The sequence below is a fragment of the Capricornis sumatraensis genome, chromosome 12, assembly GCF_032405125.1.
Source record: "Capricornis sumatraensis isolate serow.1 chromosome 12, serow.2, whole genome shotgun sequence".
NCBI lineage: Eukaryota > Metazoa > Chordata > Mammalia > Artiodactyla > Bovidae > Capricornis > Capricornis sumatraensis.
The window spans coordinates 22,293,060-22,310,173 of NC_091080.1; the positions used below are offsets into that span (position 1 = coordinate 22,293,060).

At 37.5% G+C, this 17,114-nt stretch overlaps 1 protein-coding gene across 2 annotated transcripts in view; it reads left to right on the forward strand.

The window, feature by feature from the left end:
- Window positions 1-17,114, forward strand: part of DGKH (diacylglycerol kinase eta) — a 193,207-nt gene that overhangs the window by 143,070 nt on the left and 33,023 nt on the right. For both annotated transcript variants that reach the window (XM_068984345.1, XM_068984346.1), the window contains 5 exons: window positions 193-278; window positions 6,537-6,636; window positions 9,217-9,487; window positions 10,400-10,522; window positions 15,248-15,373. In XM_068984345.1, coding sequence (XP_068840446.1) covers window positions 193-278; window positions 6,537-6,636; window positions 9,217-9,487; window positions 10,400-10,522; window positions 15,248-15,373 — 706 coding nt within the window. The remainder of the gene's footprint in view (window positions 1-192; window positions 279-6,536; window positions 6,637-9,216; window positions 9,488-10,399; window positions 10,523-15,247; window positions 15,374-17,114) is intronic.

Below are 17,114 nucleotides of genomic sequence, written 5' to 3' on the forward strand. Positions count from 1 at the left end.
AAGGAAATACTTATCTGTTTTGTATGATGACTCTCATAGATGTGTTTATTTCATTAAAGTCACTTATATTTCATTATAGCCATTGCTGTGTGTCACATGCGTCAAGATGACCCCATGTTTGAAGCACTAATGACAGAGTTGTATGAATGCCAGCAACAGTAATACAGGGTAGGTTTTCTTTATCTTTTTCAGATGACAATTTATGAAGACTCAGTTGCAGCTCATCTTACAAAAATCCTCAATTCTGATGAACATGCAGTGGTCATATCTTCTGCCAAGTGAGTTGTGGCGTTCAAGTCATGAAATAGTTATATGACGAAAATGCGAGGAAAGCATTTTATCTTTCTTATTTAAACAAACATTTATGATTGATTATGATGTGGAAAACACTATAATTCATTATTTCCATAAGCACTACTGTTTAGGGGTCGTTTACATCAGAAAAAGGAAAATAACAATGAGATTTTTCAAAATGACATTTCTCAGTATGGTTAAATTTTGTAATTATATTTGAATTCAAAGTGATCAGATTTTAGTTGTTGACTCCATACATGGACCCCCAAACTACCTGATTTTATTATTCCAAATGTTGCCGGGGTAGGATTTAGCATTTTGGTTGGAAGCATCCTCTACTGCCGTCATGAGAAATGGAAAATCAGCTGGCGGAAGGGGTGAAACGCATTCAAATTTTCAACTAATAAGTGAAAGTAAAAACATGCTTTAGTTAGTTCAGTTCAGTTCAGTTCAGTCGCTCAGTTGTGTCCGACTCTTTGCAACCCCATGAATCGCAGCACGCCAGGCCTCCCTGTCCATCACCAACTCCCGGAGTTCACTCAGACTCACATCCATCGAGTCAGTGATGCCATCCAGCCATCTCATCCTCTGTCGTCCCCTTCTCCTCCTGCCCCCAATCCCTCCCAGCATCAGAGTCTTTTCCAATGAGTCAACTCTTCGCATGAGGTAGCCAAAGTACTGGAGTTTCAGCTTTAGCATCATTCCTTCCAAGGAACACCCAAGGCTGATCTCCTTCAGAATGGACAGGTTGTATCCCCTTGCAGTCCAAGAGACTCTCAGGAATCTTCTCCAGCACCACAGTTCAAAAGCATCAATTCTTCGGCACTCAGCTTTCTTCACAGTCCAACTCTCACATCCACACATGACCACTGGAGAAACCATAGCCTTGACTAGACAGACTTTGTTGGCAAAGTAATGTTTCTGCCTTTGAATATACTATCTAGGTTGGTCATTACTTTTCTTCCAAGGAGTAAGCGTCTTTTAATTTCATGGCTGCAGTCACCATCTGCAGTGATTTTGGAGCCCAAAAAAAGGATTCTGGTTTTGCAAGGAAATATTACTGATACACAGAAAGAAGTGAGAAAGAGGAAGTAAAGAAAAGGGATGGGAAAGTGGTGGAAGAAAAAAAAACATAAAACTTAGTATGTTATATACTTAATTAGCAAAAAATCAAGGAAAGACAAGATAAATCATTATAAACAAATTTGCTTGTGACAAAAGTACAAATGTAGTGACAGTTGCTTTTGATGCTATAACCCCCAGGAAGGGGATTCGACTGAGCCGTAGGAAAAGAGTTGAGCAGTGTAAGTCAAGGGAACACACTGGTTGTCCAGCCTGGTGGGCTCCAGAGCTCTTTTGATGGACAGTGCTGCTACTGGGTTTTTGGGTTTGATGCCTCGGTTGGGTGTTTTCTAATCAGTTCTATTGCTTTATGGTGAAATGTACAAATCTCAACTTTGTCCCAGGCCTTAACACTTCCTATGGCCTTTTTCATCTTGGGCCAGATCCATATACTAAGTTACTTCCTTAGGTATTTCTTAAGTTACTTCTACAAGGAAGCTATTTGCATCTCCACTCTGGCCCTATGAGTCAACTTCTTCTTTTCAGGACATTTTAAAAGATATTGTTAGAAAACATGAAAAGTTGAAGTGGGACCTTTTTAAAGGTATAAAAAGTTGCAGAGTTATTCTTCAATATAGTTAAGTAAATATTGTATTTGGCCACTTTCTTAGTTTGGATGTTAGCAGAGCTTTAATATTGAATTTTGTGTATTTGATGTGTTTGGTTACTGCCTCCTTTACTTTTTATATATTTTTTATTTTATTTCTTTAAGAGTATAATTGACTTACAACATTTTTTTAAATAAAATTTTATGAAGAATCTCAATATTTAAGAACTAAAATTCTGTTTTGTTGACATTAATACACTGGATAGGATTAAGTTTTTGGTTATTTACAAGAAATAAGCAAAAAAAAAAAAGAAATAAGCAATAAGGTTACAGGTGACAGTTTTAGTTTATATTCAATGCAGTTTCCAGTTATCTGTATTTCATTGGTTATGTAATTGTAAGGATGCCACTTTTATTTATTAATTGAGGACAATTTCCTTACAACTATGTAACCAACATAAAATACAGAAATAGCTGGAAACTGCGTTGAATATAGTCTAAGACTTGCACAAAAAGTAGTGAATTCAAAGTTAAAAGCTAACATAGTATTGTTCTCTTACATGCTTAATGATTTGAGAACAGTTTTAAAATTATAGTCTATATTTCTAAATGAAATTTTAATCTAGCCTTGGTGGAATCCTTGAAATATTTCTGAAAAATAGCTTGAAAACCACTGACGTAAGTCGCAGTGCTGGGCCGTGTCAGTCTGAGGTCCTAGATGAGATTCAGCCGTTTGCTGGCTTTGTGACCCATGTCTGTTTTATCAAGTGTAAGAATGGAAAGAATGCCTGTCCTTCCTCCCCCATGGAACTCTTAGGGGAACTAACTTGAGGAACGAAATAAATATAGAACTTATGAAGTACAGAGTGCTGTATTAAATTATGGTGTCGTCACCTCATGTTTTACCCAGCTGCATTTCACATTTTTTTTTTGACCTTGACCTGGCTCCTTATCTAGCCTCTGCTGTTAGCTTAGCTTTGGATTCCTCCCTGCCTGGCTCACTTGCCTTTAAGCAGACTCTCTTCCTGTCCTGGTCCCATCTTGTCACTCTTCCGGGAGCCCAGACCTGCCCAGGGGCCCAACCTTTGCAACTGCCGATTAAAATTCAAGGGCATTTGCCATCATGAGGTTCAAGAGAGAAAAGATGGGACTATATGCAATAACTTTGTACCAGTAATATAGTAATACTACCAGTATAGTATGTTTTTACTATGCCAGTAATATAGTACCAATATAGTATATTTTTATACCAGTATAGTATATTTTTGAGTTGTTTTTTTTTTCTTTTGGCCTCACCAAGTGGCATGCAGAATCTTAGTTCCCCAACCAGGGATTAAACCTGCGTCCACTGCAGTGGAAGTGCAGAGTCTTAGCTGCTGGACTACCAAGGAAGGTCCCTACTTGATTTTTGTTACAGACTTTTTACAGACATACGAAAAAATTGAGACATCAGTATAATGATTTTCTACCATACCTATCACTCAGCTTCAGTATTTTGTCAATATTTTGTTATCTACTCCCCACTTTCTCTTGCTGGTATATCTAAGCAAATCCTGGAAATCATTTTATTCTACTTTCAGTTTGTATATCCAATAATTTTTTAAAAGTCTAATAAAATTAATAATAATTACTCAACTTATATTCCATTTCTTTAACTTTCTTGAAGTTCTTTTTTTTAAAAACATTGATTCATTCAAATCAAAATCCTAACAAGGTGCAGATTGCCTTTAGGTTTTATGCCTCTAAAATGTGGAAAATCTATAATATATCTCCCTGCTTTTAAAAAATTGTGTTATTGAGGCATGACACATACACAATAATGTGCTCAAACCACAAAGGTACAACTCAGTGCTTAGAAAAAAATAACACACATTCACACTCACATTCTTCTGAGCACCACCAGATAAAGCATTTCCTTCTCTTGTTAGTGCCATTTAATTATTGAAGGATACAGTATTGAGGCAGAACATTTCTAAAATAAACCTCCTGTTTTTTATGTTTATATTTGTTTCATAAGATAGTAATTCTCAGTAGCTTAAGCTATTTTTAACTATTTTTAAATGTTAAAAATGCTGATGAAAAAGCTGTATTTCATCAGCATAGCTAATAAGTAGGTTAACTAATGTAGTTCATCAACACAACATCAATATTTCTTTGACTTTGAAATTTTGCCAGTCCAGTAAGACAACATGAGTTATCTTCTGAGATTCAGAAGCACTAATTAGTCATTATAGATGCCATTTATTAATAAAAATGAAAAACAGGTTATTAAGTAAATGCAATTTGCTCTGTGGACAAAACTTCTCAAAAAACGGGATCACTAGCAGGAAACAAAATAATAAAATTGGAATCATTGTCTTAGAACCATAGAATTTTAGATTTGGGGACTAACTTAGGCAACCCCCCTCACTGAACAGATGAGGTATGATATATAGTCGTTAAGACTCTTTCCTCAGAGCACATAGGTAGCCAGGGATTTTAAGATGCTATGCATTGATACTTGTAAATCACCTTTAATTTTTGATTGGAACTTCTTAATATCAGATTAAAAATGAAATTTTCGGATTCTGATAGTATGGTCCCTGCCTACCAATATGTGATCCTGTTTGGGCACCATTGCCATATTTTTCTTACTGTAGCATTTGCGTGTTTTTTTGTCATTTATCTCTCATAAAAAATAAGTGAAAAACTGATAAACGACGGTACTGCTGCTGCTAAGTATGGATCTCATAATCGAGATGATGGTGGGAACCATCAGGCGTGCTAACTGTGGACTTCTGTTAGGTTCAACTGAATATTCAATGCATGTGTTTGTTCAGCTTGAAGTGAGAGCAAAACTAAAGAAATACAGTGCTGGAAATGCTTCATTAAAATAATAATTAACATTAATAAATATGTAATTAGAAATTTAAAATATTTTTAGCTCTGTTTGAAGGTCCATGTGCCACTTTCATTCATTTGATTTTTGTACGTGTTTTCTGGAAATCTTTATGTATTAAGGGGGAAATTGTATCAGTTGGAGAGTGTTTTTTGTGTTACTATGGTAAGTACATCTTAAACCTGTTTTTCCCCAATTTTGCAAGTTCCTGGTTGGTGTGACTTTGAAATCATACTGCTTTTAAGTATATATTTTATTTCTGTTTAAAAACTCTACCCATTTAGGTATAACAGGAAGTGAATCCATTCTCTGGATTATGATAAATGTCCTCTATCTTCTGGAATATGGAACTTAATGAACCATGAGATTCCTCCAGCTCAGTGGCCAGTGTTCTCCTAACACAGAATCCTAAAGTCCATAGAAGAAATTTCATAGTAGCCTGTCTTAATATTTCAAGAAATTCCATAGAAGTATTATACATAAAACAAAGAAGACCAAATGACAGGAAACACATGAATGAATCTCCAATAAACTAGAGTCTCTGTAGAAATTTGAGTTTAAAAGGGTGGTCAAAAAGGTTGAAGGTTAGGAAGTATTACCTTTTGTCCAAGTGACACCTAGAAATTGTTGCCAAAGGACAAAACAAAAATTGTTTGGAGTAATTTATTTCTTAGATGATAAATGTGAAGGTTTGGAGTGTGTGTGTGTCCCCTATATCTATTGAATGGCTTGATTTCATAGTTATTTAAGTATCTGAAAACTTAATGTTGCTCACATACCAGAGAAAATTGTCAGCATAATAGAAAAAATAACTGGTAGAATCTTTTTCTTAAAATTCCTCAACTTCTATCAATGTTAAAGAGAAATGCTATTTTTTAAATAGTCTGATTTTTGTTTTCAAGAATCACTTTATAAGCTCCTGCTTCAGAAAGCTGCTCATACCATTCTGTCGGTTGTAGTTTTTAATCCAACACCAGTTCTAGACTTTTGACAAATTTTGTTTTTATTTCAGATGATTTTTTTTTCTTTTTAGTCTGTTTCATTGCAAAGAAACCAAATGTAATTAAAAGAAACAAACAGATAAACCGTGTATTGCTGACACCAACAAGACCTAAATTCAATTAGTCTGCGTGGTATTGCATTATTACCTTAAGGGGGGTGGGGAGGAGATTGGATTTACAGAGAATATAAGTCAGTTCAAGTGGCAAGCTGGTTTCCAGCATAATGTACAACTTCTTTTCTCTTCAGGAAAGATATACTTTCAAGATACACATATAATGAATAAAGAGCAACAGGGACATCGTCAGTGACAAATTTTTTTGTTTGTTGTTCAACACTGCAATTTCTAAGAATACGTAAGACGCAGAAGATAATGTTTTATTTTTTAAATACGATCTAAAACTACTCTTCTCAAGAATTTAAAGCATTTAAATATTTGAGAAAAACTTGATATAACCTTAAAAAGACTTATTTCAGTTATGTGGAGCAAGGCTTATTCATATATTCATTTATCACTTCGAATGTCCTGAACTGACCTAGGGCCCGCCACAGTGCAAATATAAGTTTGGGTTTATAAAGCAATGATCCTGATCTTTTAACAGTTTACTCAATTGTGCTTATTTTTAAATATGTTTGTAAATCAAAGCAAAGCAGCTTTCTGAGTTTCCTGAATTGCACAATTTCTTTTGCTCAAAGGATACTTTGTGAGACTGTAAAGGACTTCGTTGCCAAAGTAGAGAAAGCACATGAGAAAACGCTGGAAAAAGCTGTTGCAGCTGATGCCGTGGCCAGTAAAGTAAGCGGGACACTTTCGGGGCGGGAAGGTCTTTTACAATGTGAACCTCAAACTGTTTCACAGCTAAATTGATTAAGTGGCTTTCCTGCCTAGGCATCTCAAGGCAAGAGAAAATTGCTTTTGTATCAGATATGAGGATTTAAAATATACGCTATTTTTTCCCATGTTTTTGGAGTATAATTGCTTTATAATGTCATGTTAGTTTCTGCTTTACAATGAAGTGAACCAGTTAGAGGTTTACAAATATCCATCTTGGACCTCCCTCCCATTGGTACGTACGAAAACTGCATTGCTGAAGACCAACAATCCAAATCTGGTCACTCACCTCCTTTTCCCCACTGGTTGACGTTCTGAAGGAGAAATGCACAGTAGTTGGGTCATATGGGGGAAATTGCTAGGCAGCTGGTGCTCCAGAGCGGGGAGGAATGGTTTTCCATTTCCAGGCAAACCTTGGCCGCCCAAGTTCCCTGCCAGCATGGTTGTTCGGATTCCCCAGATGTTATAGTCCTCAGCATCTTTCAGGTTTCTGCCTCTTGCTTTGCCTTTTTTCTTGATAGGTACTTTTTTTCCCTTTGTGAGCTGTCTTAGGCTAAAATAAGAACAGTTTACTGAACCCTGAAAGCCACTGTCTTTGCTTTCATTTGCTAACAACAGGGCATTCTTACAGACGGTTTGGCTCTCTGGGGCTTTGCAAAGGCATGATCTTACCCAGCTGTGGATGGTGGTTGGATTGAGTGGAAGGGAAAGAAAATAGAAATAATACATCTGAAGTTTTCAGCCTCTTTCTCGTAATTTTATTCTCTGTGGAGAGCTTCAGAAAACAGAGACCCTGTATCACACGCTTTTCTCCTGACTGTTTCTGCTGTTACTTTGTCCTGGCCTGTGATCAAAAAAAGGCAGAGAGGACTGGGAATTTGTGTGGAGATAACAGGTACATTAGGCAGCGGCATCAGTAGCTTTGGGCTTCCCAGATGGAGCTAGTGATAAAGAACTTGCCTGCCAGTAGGAGACATAAGAGACGTGGGTTCAATCCCGGAGTCGGGAAGATCCCTGGAGAAGGAAATGGCACTCCACTCCGATAATTTTGCCTGGAGAGTGCCATGGACAGAGGAGCCTGGCGGGCTGTGGTCTTTAGGTTCTCACAGAGTCAGGCACGACTGAAGCAACTAAGCAGCGTGATCCATACCTTCAGTCCTAAATGTTTCTTTACCCTTAGGGATTCAAAAAAGCAGAAGGAAACAAGGGCCCAGCACTTGTTTTTTTTTTGGCATCATTATTTCCTATCCTGGGCACGTTCCTTTTCACTTTCTTTGAGCCAATAATCCCTTAAGTACTCACACTCCTTTGCAAAACCAAAGCTTTGAAGGTGTGTTTACAAGACTCAGCCAGATTTGGAGATTTGTGATGCTCCAGACAGTGCCGTAAGTTGATCACTTAAATGTTTATTCAGTGTTTTGCGTGAATGCGTGTGTGCCAAGCTTCTTCATTCATGTCCAACTCTTTGTGACCCCATAGACTGTAGTCTGCCAGGCTTCTCTGTCCATGGGATTCTCCAGGTAAGAATACTGGAGTGAGTTCTTTGCCCTCCTCCAAGGGATCTTGGAGAAGGCAGTGGCACCCCACTCCAGTACCCCTGTCTGGAAAATCCCATGGACAGAGGAGCCTGGTGGGCTGCGTCCATGGGGTCACGAAGAGTCGGACACAACTGAGCGACGTCACTTTCACTTTTCACTTTCATGCATAGGAGAAGGCAATGGCAACCCACTCCAGTGTTCTTGCCTGGAGAATCCCAGGGATGGGGGAGCCTGGTGGGCTGCCATCTATGGGGTTGCACAGAGTCAGACACGACTGAAGTGACTTAGCAGCAGCAGCAGCAGCCAGGGGATCTTCCCAACCCAGGGGCTGAACCCTTATGTCTCCTGCATTGGCAAGCAGGGTTTGTTTTTTTTTTGTTTTTTTTTTTTACTATTCACACCACCTGGGAAGTCCATGTTTCGTCTAATGTATAGCAAATTTTGTATAATGTGTAAATTGTTTGTGTAATGTGTCACTTTATCATGAAACTTTGTTTTCTTTTAAGGAAAAATACCTTTAGGAGGAGTGTAAAGATTTTTCACCCATGCAATGGAGTTTAAATAGTTCTGGAAGTAAATTGACAAAATAATTGTGCAGTGTAAAAAAAAATTAAAGTTATTTAGTCCATAGGTATCTAAAGTATAATTTATAATAGATAGCCAATTAATGATAACGGCTTCCCAGGTGGCTCCGTGATAAAGAATCCACCTGCCAATGAAGGAGACTCGGGTTCAATCCCTGGATCAGGAAAATCTCGTGGAGAAGGAAATGGCAACCCACTCCAGTATTCTTGCCTAGGAAATCCCATGGACAGAGGAGCCTGGTGGGCTACAGTCCATGAGGTCACAAAGAGTCGGACATGACTTAGGGACTAAACAGCAACAAAATTAATGATAAACATCAATGTAGGCATCTTTCCTCTAAAAAATTGAAAACCATTCATTTAAACTATCACTTTCCATCTCCACTAAATGAAGATTCATCACTATGTTTTTGTTTTCTTAGTGTTCCATCCTAAATGAGAAGCTTGAACAACTGCTCCAGGCTTTGCACACAGAGTCCCAGGCAGGTCCAGTTCTCCCAGGCATCAGCCCTCTCATGGTAGAAGATGCTGTGGAATCTTCCAGCGAAGAATCCTTGTGTGAGAGCAAGGAACATCTCTTGGATGACACTACAAAACCCTCTTCCCAGAAAGCTGTCAAACCAAGGGAAATAATGCTGCGGGCAAACAGTTTAAAGAAAGCAGTGAGGCAAGTCATTGAGGAGGCCGGAAAAGGTACACGTTAACAGAAGCAGCTTCTGAAGTTGGCAACATTCTTCTTGCAAGCACAAGAGAATTTTCAGATTGGTCAGACTGTGTGCTCAGTCGTGTCTGACTTTACAGCCCGTGGGCTATAGCCCACCAGGCTTCTCTGCCCATGGAATTTTCCAGGCAAGAATATGGGAGTGGGGTGCCATTTCCTACTCCATGGGATCTTGCCCCCAACCCTCCGCCAGGGATTGAACCCACAAGTCTTGAGTCTCCTGCATTGGCAGGCAGATTCTTTACCACTAGCTCCAACTGGGAAGCCCACTGGTCAGACTAGACACACGTTAAAAGAATTTCAGAGATAAAGTACACTGAAAATGTTAAAATAAAATTACAAATTACTTTTAAATCATATTTCTGAAATTAAATTTTTTAACTGGAATCTGTTACATTCTTAAAAGAAAATCAAGCCTATAAGCTACTTTGAAAATATTTTCTTAACATTTATCTCTTAAATGTTTATGTTGCTTTTTTAAGTTTTTGTAAAAGTTCCACCTCTATTTTAGTTTTTCTGTATTCCTGTAATACGTGCACTTAGAATTTGAGGTAACCGACTAAAACTTAACTTTGAATAATATTCAGAAACCCTTTACGAATTGTAACTTGTAGTTGGACTTGTCTTTCATTCTCGAAGTTCTTAGATTGAATTTTTCTCTTCTGCTAAAAATATAGTTTTGAGATTTTAAAATATTTCCTTTTATAGTCTCTAGTATTAATATTTAACAGACATCACATGACCCCAGAGTTCACTGCCAATCAGTGCTTATTTGTGAATGGGAAATTTCTTTGAGTTTATATTTCAATTTTCCAAGAATACGTTAATATTTATGGATCTAATTTTTGCTCATTCAAACATATTTCTCCTCTTGCTACTTAAAGTGATGGATGACCAGCCAGTTCACTCCTCTGAACTAGTTAATCAGTCATTCGATTATGATAGCACAGAGACAGATGATTCCAAAGATGAGTTAAAAGAAGATGATGCGAAAGAGTCATTAACTGGTAAGAAAACTGTGATAAGATTATTTTGGGATTAGATAAAATGTAACTCTGCTTTCTGTTTTCGAACAGCTTCTTAGTATGAAATAAACTATTTGCATTTTTGTTTTTAACGAGGTTTTTCAGAAATTAAAGCTTAGGTATTCATGAATGCTGAAATAATGAAGGTAACATTGTTTAGACTATTGTCAGGTACTCTCGCATCCCTTTTTATCATTTAATCTGGAAATCATCATCATAAACTAAGAATTTGGGGACCAAACATGGCTAATTATCTTAATTTTCCTCTACAAAGCGTAACTACCAAAACTGAAGATTTTAGCTTGTTTTAGCTTTCAGATTTCTTTGAGAATAATATGGAAGCTGCAGGCCTCACAAGCATAACACGTGGCATTTAAATAATTCATTGGTCCCTTGAGTTCTATTGATCAGCCTAGATCATTGATAATCCTTACTGCTACATTAAGTTTTTAAATCCAGTTACAACCCTGTCTCTACTGAAGTTATTTTTGCCAGGGAATTAACATGTAGTTGCTTAAAGACTATTAACTATTTCTCTACTTTTCCAGTTTTAACTGAAAATGAATTTATACTTTTAATTTTTCATGTTGAATAAGGGAAAAGGTATTAATTTACTAGAATATAAAACAACAGAATTATTAATGAAGGCAAGAAGATAATATGAAAATAATTAACAGTGCAAATGAAAATTAATACTATTATATCACAACTGTTTGCAATCATTAAATTTTTGCTTATACTTTTATTACATATAAACTTGGGTAGAATACTTAAGTTCTCTGTGATTTCCTCATTTGTAAAATGGGGGTAATAACATACCTACTTTTTTGTGATGTTTAAATAAGTTAACACCCATTCAACTCAGTCGTGTCTGACTCTTTGTGACCCCATGAATTACAGCACTCCAGGCCTCCCTGTGCATCACCAAATCCCAGAGTTAACTCAGACTCACATCCATCGAGTCCGTGATGCCATCCAGCCATCTCATCCTCGGTCGTCCCCTTCTCCTCCTGCCTCCAATCCCTCCCAGCATCAGAGTTTTTTCCAATGAGTCAACTCTTCACATGAGGTGGCCAAAGTACTGGAGCTTCAGCTTTAGCATCATTCCCTCCAAAGAACACTCAGGGCTGATCTCCTTCAGAATGGACTGGTTGGATCTCCTTGCAGTCCAAGGGACTCTCAAGAGTCTTCTCCAACACCACAGTTCAAAAGCATCAATTCTTCAGCGCTCAGCTTTCTTCACAGTCCAACTCTCGCATCCATACATGACCACTGGAAAAACCGTAGCCTTGACTAGACGGACCTTTGTTGGCAAAGTAATGTCTCTGCTTTTGAATATGCTGTCTAGGTTGGTCATAGCTTTCCTTCCAAGGAGGAAGCGTCTTTTAATTTCATGACTGTAGTCACCTCTGCAGTGATTTAAGTGCCTAGAATAGCTCTGGGTACATTGTGCTGAGAAGGAACGTTTGCTCTCAGTGTCACGATTATGATCACTGCTGCTGCTTCTGCTGTTGTTGCTCCTAACTACACGAACTTTGAAAGACTAGTTCTTAATTGTATTTAAAACTCCTAGAAACTTATTATGGACCTCATGTGTCTGACCTATAACCAGTTCTTTCATATTTTACAGCATCTTTTTGGACCTTATTTTAGACCTTTTTAGACCTTTTTCTGGAGAAGGAACTGGCACCCCACTCTAGTACTCTTGCCTGGAAAATCCCATGGACGGAGGAGCCTCGTGGGCCGCAGTCCATGGGATCGCAAAGAGTTGGACACAACTGAGCGACTTCACTTTTCACTTTCCTGCATTGGAGAAGGAAATGGCAACCCACTCCAGTGTTCTTGCCTGGAAAATCCTAGGGACGGGGGAGCCTGGTGGGCTGCCGTCTATGGGGTCGCACAGAGTCGGACATGACTGAAGCGACTTAGTAGACCTTTTCCAGCACATAACCCAGTTATATTAATTTAACCTTTGACCTTTTCGACCTTAAATGGCCCGTTGCAGAATATAATCCAGTGCAGGCATATTTTACATTCTTGACCAATGGTCATGCAGCCTTGGATTACTCACTGTCACTACAACCCACTCTCATTGTTGTAGTTCAGTCTCAAGCCGTGCCTGACTCTTTACAACCCCATAAACTGCAGCACGCCAGGCTTCCCTATCCTTCACTATCTCCTAGAGTTTGCTCAAACTCATATCCATTGATTCAGTGATGGCTTCCAACCAGCTCATCTTCTGTTGCCTCCTCTTCTCCTGCCTTCATTCTTTCCCAGCATCAGGGTCTTTTCCATAAGTCAACTCTTCGCATCAAGTGGCCAAAGTATTAGAGCTTCAGCTTAAGCATCAGTCCTTCCAATGAATATTCAGGCGTGATTTCCTTTAGGATGGACTGGTTGGATCTCCTTGCAGTCCAAGGGACTCTGAAGAGTCTTCTCTGGCACCATAATTTAAAAACATCAGTTCTTTGCAGTCAGCCTTCTTTACAGTCCAACTCTCACATCCATACATGACTACTGGAAAAACCATAGCTTTGACCATACAGTCCTTTTTGGCAAAGTGATGTCTCGACTATTCAATACACTGTCTAGGTTTGTCATAGCTTTTCTTCCAAGGAGCAAGCATCTTTTAATTTTGTGGCTGCAGTCACCATCTGCAGTGATTTTGGAGCCTGCTGTCATGATCACCTCCAATTGTTGGAAAGTTTTTCTTCTGTCAATGTATGAGCTCTCTATTTTCTTCCTTAAATTTCTACCCACAGTTACGTTATTATTAAAAAACGTTTTGTACGTTCATGTTAAGAGAAACAACTACTGACATCTGCTTCACGGTTCAGTTTTACAGGCATTATTTCATGATATTGCAGATTGCTCTTCCAGGGGACAGCCCTTACTGAAAACAGCCTTCAGGGCATCATATTCCTCTTTCCACACATTGCATATTCTTTTTCCAGATTCTGTCTAGTAAATTATTTTACCAATCTAACGTGATCATTTTAAACCTTTTGTTTTTCTCATTAATGGTCAATATGATGCCCCATCAAAACATAAGGCCCCATTTTGAGCAGCATCTTCCAGATATTTCTGTAATGTAATAGCACACCAGTACTCATACACTCCTCCTTCTGGACGTAGTGAATGGCTCTTTGGAGGACTGGATTTTCAGCACTCATTGGTTTTGGTTTTCCAACCACCTACCATGCCATCCTACTATACTGTCATGAATTTGATGCTTCCATTGTAGTCTGCAAAGAAAACCAAAAAAAACAGAGATAGAATGACATAGATATTGTTATTGAAATAAGCATAGATTATGCAAGTCTTTATGGTACAGCATTTGTTCTTAATTTTTGCCTAGTATTCCAGTTTATTGGGCATCAGTATCTGGAAGAGTGTTTTCTAAGTTAAATCATTAACTTTCTGAAACATGTTCGTTATATTATCATTGAATAATTTAATTATTTGTATGTCTGAGATGTGCAAAATACACATTAATATGATCAATGATATGTTCATTTAAGAAGAGCCATGAAACATTAATTTAGTTACCTGTAGTGAAACATCAATCTTGGTCACTAGAATACTGTCTGGTTTTTTATCAGAGATGAATATCAAAAGGTTGTTTTTATAAGAAATTAGTTCCAGGGCTCCCATCTGTCCAAAAAAAAAGAGTTCTGTTCTGTTCCTTTTCCTTAGTGCAACTGGACAGTTTTTGAACAGAGAGATGAGAGTATAAGATTAATATGGTTAGTTTGTAATTAGTCTTAGGCAAAGTAAAGATAATAAGGTTTTAGAGTATTTTTAAATTGAGTTTGAGGATTACTGTTTCTTTTAAACACCTGCCAACTGCTGCTAAATTAGTTAAAGATACTATTTGATCTCCATTAAATTGTGCCAGTTTAGGTAGAATTAAATCTCTTTTTATTGTTTACTTTGAGAATAATTCTGTTTTGGAATAATTTTTTTAATGAGCTTTTATAAGGATATGGTAGAACTGTTTTCTTTGAGTAAATGGTTAATTGAGACATATAAGTATATTGATTTCATTTGAAAAAATAATATTTTTCCTCTGGGAATTACATTAATTACATTTGATTATTTACTCAACATTTTTGAGAAAAGGATTGCATTGGTAATATACACTACAATATATATGTTCCATTTTCAAAGATTGTCAGGTGTCAAAATTTCCTTTCTTTAAATATGGATTGCTCACTTTCAGATTAGTAGTATCTTTGACCTTTAATTATGGTAAAAAGTGAAAATGTTAGTTGCCCAGTCATGTCCAACTCTTTGTGACCCCATGGACTGTAGCCCACCAGGCTCCCCTGTCCATGGGGGTTCTCCAGGCAAGAATACTGGAGTGGGTTGCCATGCCCTCCTCCAGGGAATCTTCCCGACCCAGGGATCCAGCCCTGGTCTCCTGCATTACAGGTAGATAGCTCATTGTCTGATCCTATTGATCATCATCTATTTAAAATGAGAGATCAATACAGCTACCTGTGACACATTCCTTCTACATGGTAAATCCCAAGAAAATGAATAGAAAATGGTTTTAAAAAAAAAGGTAAACACAAGGTAATATTTTCAGTTCTACTGATTAAACATGTATGAAATTATTTTATGGCATCAAGTGTATAGAGACATGGTTGTTTTTTAAGACAACTATATCAGTATCTGTTTTTAATCTGGACTTTTTGCCCACAGTTAAAGGTGCACTTCGGTCTCCGGATGGCCGGGCTGGTCGTTCCCAAACTGACTCTGGCCCTGGTGCCCCTGTGGCAGCCAGCAAGGAAAACCTCCCTGTGCTCAATACCAGAATAATTTGCCCAGGTAGTACTGACTGTGAAACATGGTGTATTTTTAAGTATTTCTGTGAAAATGTATAAGTACTCGTCTTCCTGAACTGTATAGAAATGTACTCATAAAGTATTCCTTTAAGAGAGTGTTCTTAGTACTTTTATTAATCGAAGTCCAGATCCTTAGACTGTGGTGTGTAAAAGAATTGCCTGGAAACTCTTAGAAAGCATATTCCTGGCCCCTGACCTGAGAAATTTTGATTGCGTAGCTCTAGAGCGGAACCCAGGAATCTGAATTTAAGTTCTAAGGTAAATTTGATCTTATATTTAACCAACTTTTAAGTATCCCTACAGCCTTTCTCTTAGTTTCAAGCCACAAGTATCTATAGTTATTTTTAGACTGATAATATTGCATCATTTTGGAATATCTGAGGCATCTGTTTCAGCCCTAATAAGGGCTTGGGATTTAGGATAGTATTAGTGGAAACTGAAGGATGTGTATGGAAGTGGAGGGAGTTAAATGTAAATGTCTCAGAGATCTCCTTAAGTACCATTTGTTTGCCTTAGTGAAAACTTTCCAAATTCATTCCAGAGTAGTTTGGAACCTAGATTACACCCTAAAAATCAGTCTCTTCTCCAAATGATTTTTTGAGTGTATCACAATTCAAGAGTAATATTTGGAGCCTCTATTATTGTTTATTATCGTCAAAAAGTTGAAACAACCCAAATATTCATCAGTTGATGAATGGAGAAGCAAAATGCAATGTGTCCATACAATGGAATATTACTCAGTCATTAAAAAGGGTGAACCACTGATATATGCTATAACATAATTACCCTTGAAAACATTATGCCAAGCCAAAGAAGCTCAACCCCAAAAGGCACATATTATATGATTCCATTTACATGACATGTCCAGAAGAGTCCAGTCTATAGAGGAAGAGAACTTGCGTGGTTTAGTGGTTTCCAGGATCTGAGACGGGGGGCCCTGGAAGGAATGGAAAATAACTGCAAACCCATATGGGGTTTCTTTCAGTGGTAATAAAAAGTTCTGAATCAGGTAGTAATGATCATTGAACAACTTTGTGCATGTAGAACTTAATTATATACTTTAAAGGGGTGAATTTTATGGTATGTGAATTATATCTTAATGAAAATATTAAAGTATAAATGATAAATCCAGGACACATTTGGTTCTGGAAAGGATTCTAAGTCTAGAGATCCTATCTCTCTTCAAACCTGGACCCTTCTAGATGGAAACTGTACATATGGCTCACCTTAAAACATTTTAGAAAATACTGTGCTTTTCTTTGGGGCATCTGAAATATGACTCTTCATCTTTTCAAGCTGTTTTCCTCTCACCAGCATGGTGGTTTTGTTCATTTATTTACTTATTTAGACGTAAAGGGAACTGGCATAGCCGTTGTATATTGGAAACTATGAGAGTAAATGACAGAATAAAGTTAGTCTTGATTATTTGATAATCAGCTAAAACTTTGTAACTAAAATAATGAACATTTCTAAGAGGAGCGCTTTGTTGAAGAAAGGAATGTTAGCTAAAGAAAGAACTTTGTTTCCTAATTTCCTAGTGTTTCTCAATTGCAAAACATATTTTTCTTAACTATTCTTTCTTTTCTGTCTGTCTGTTCCCTGGGGTCCTTATTCCTTAGTGCTTCTGGCCTTAACATTCGGTTTGGTAAATCATAAAACTCATTAGCTTTGAATATTATAACTAGTTAGTAGAAAGCTAACTAGTTGTTGAAATAAATTTGAAG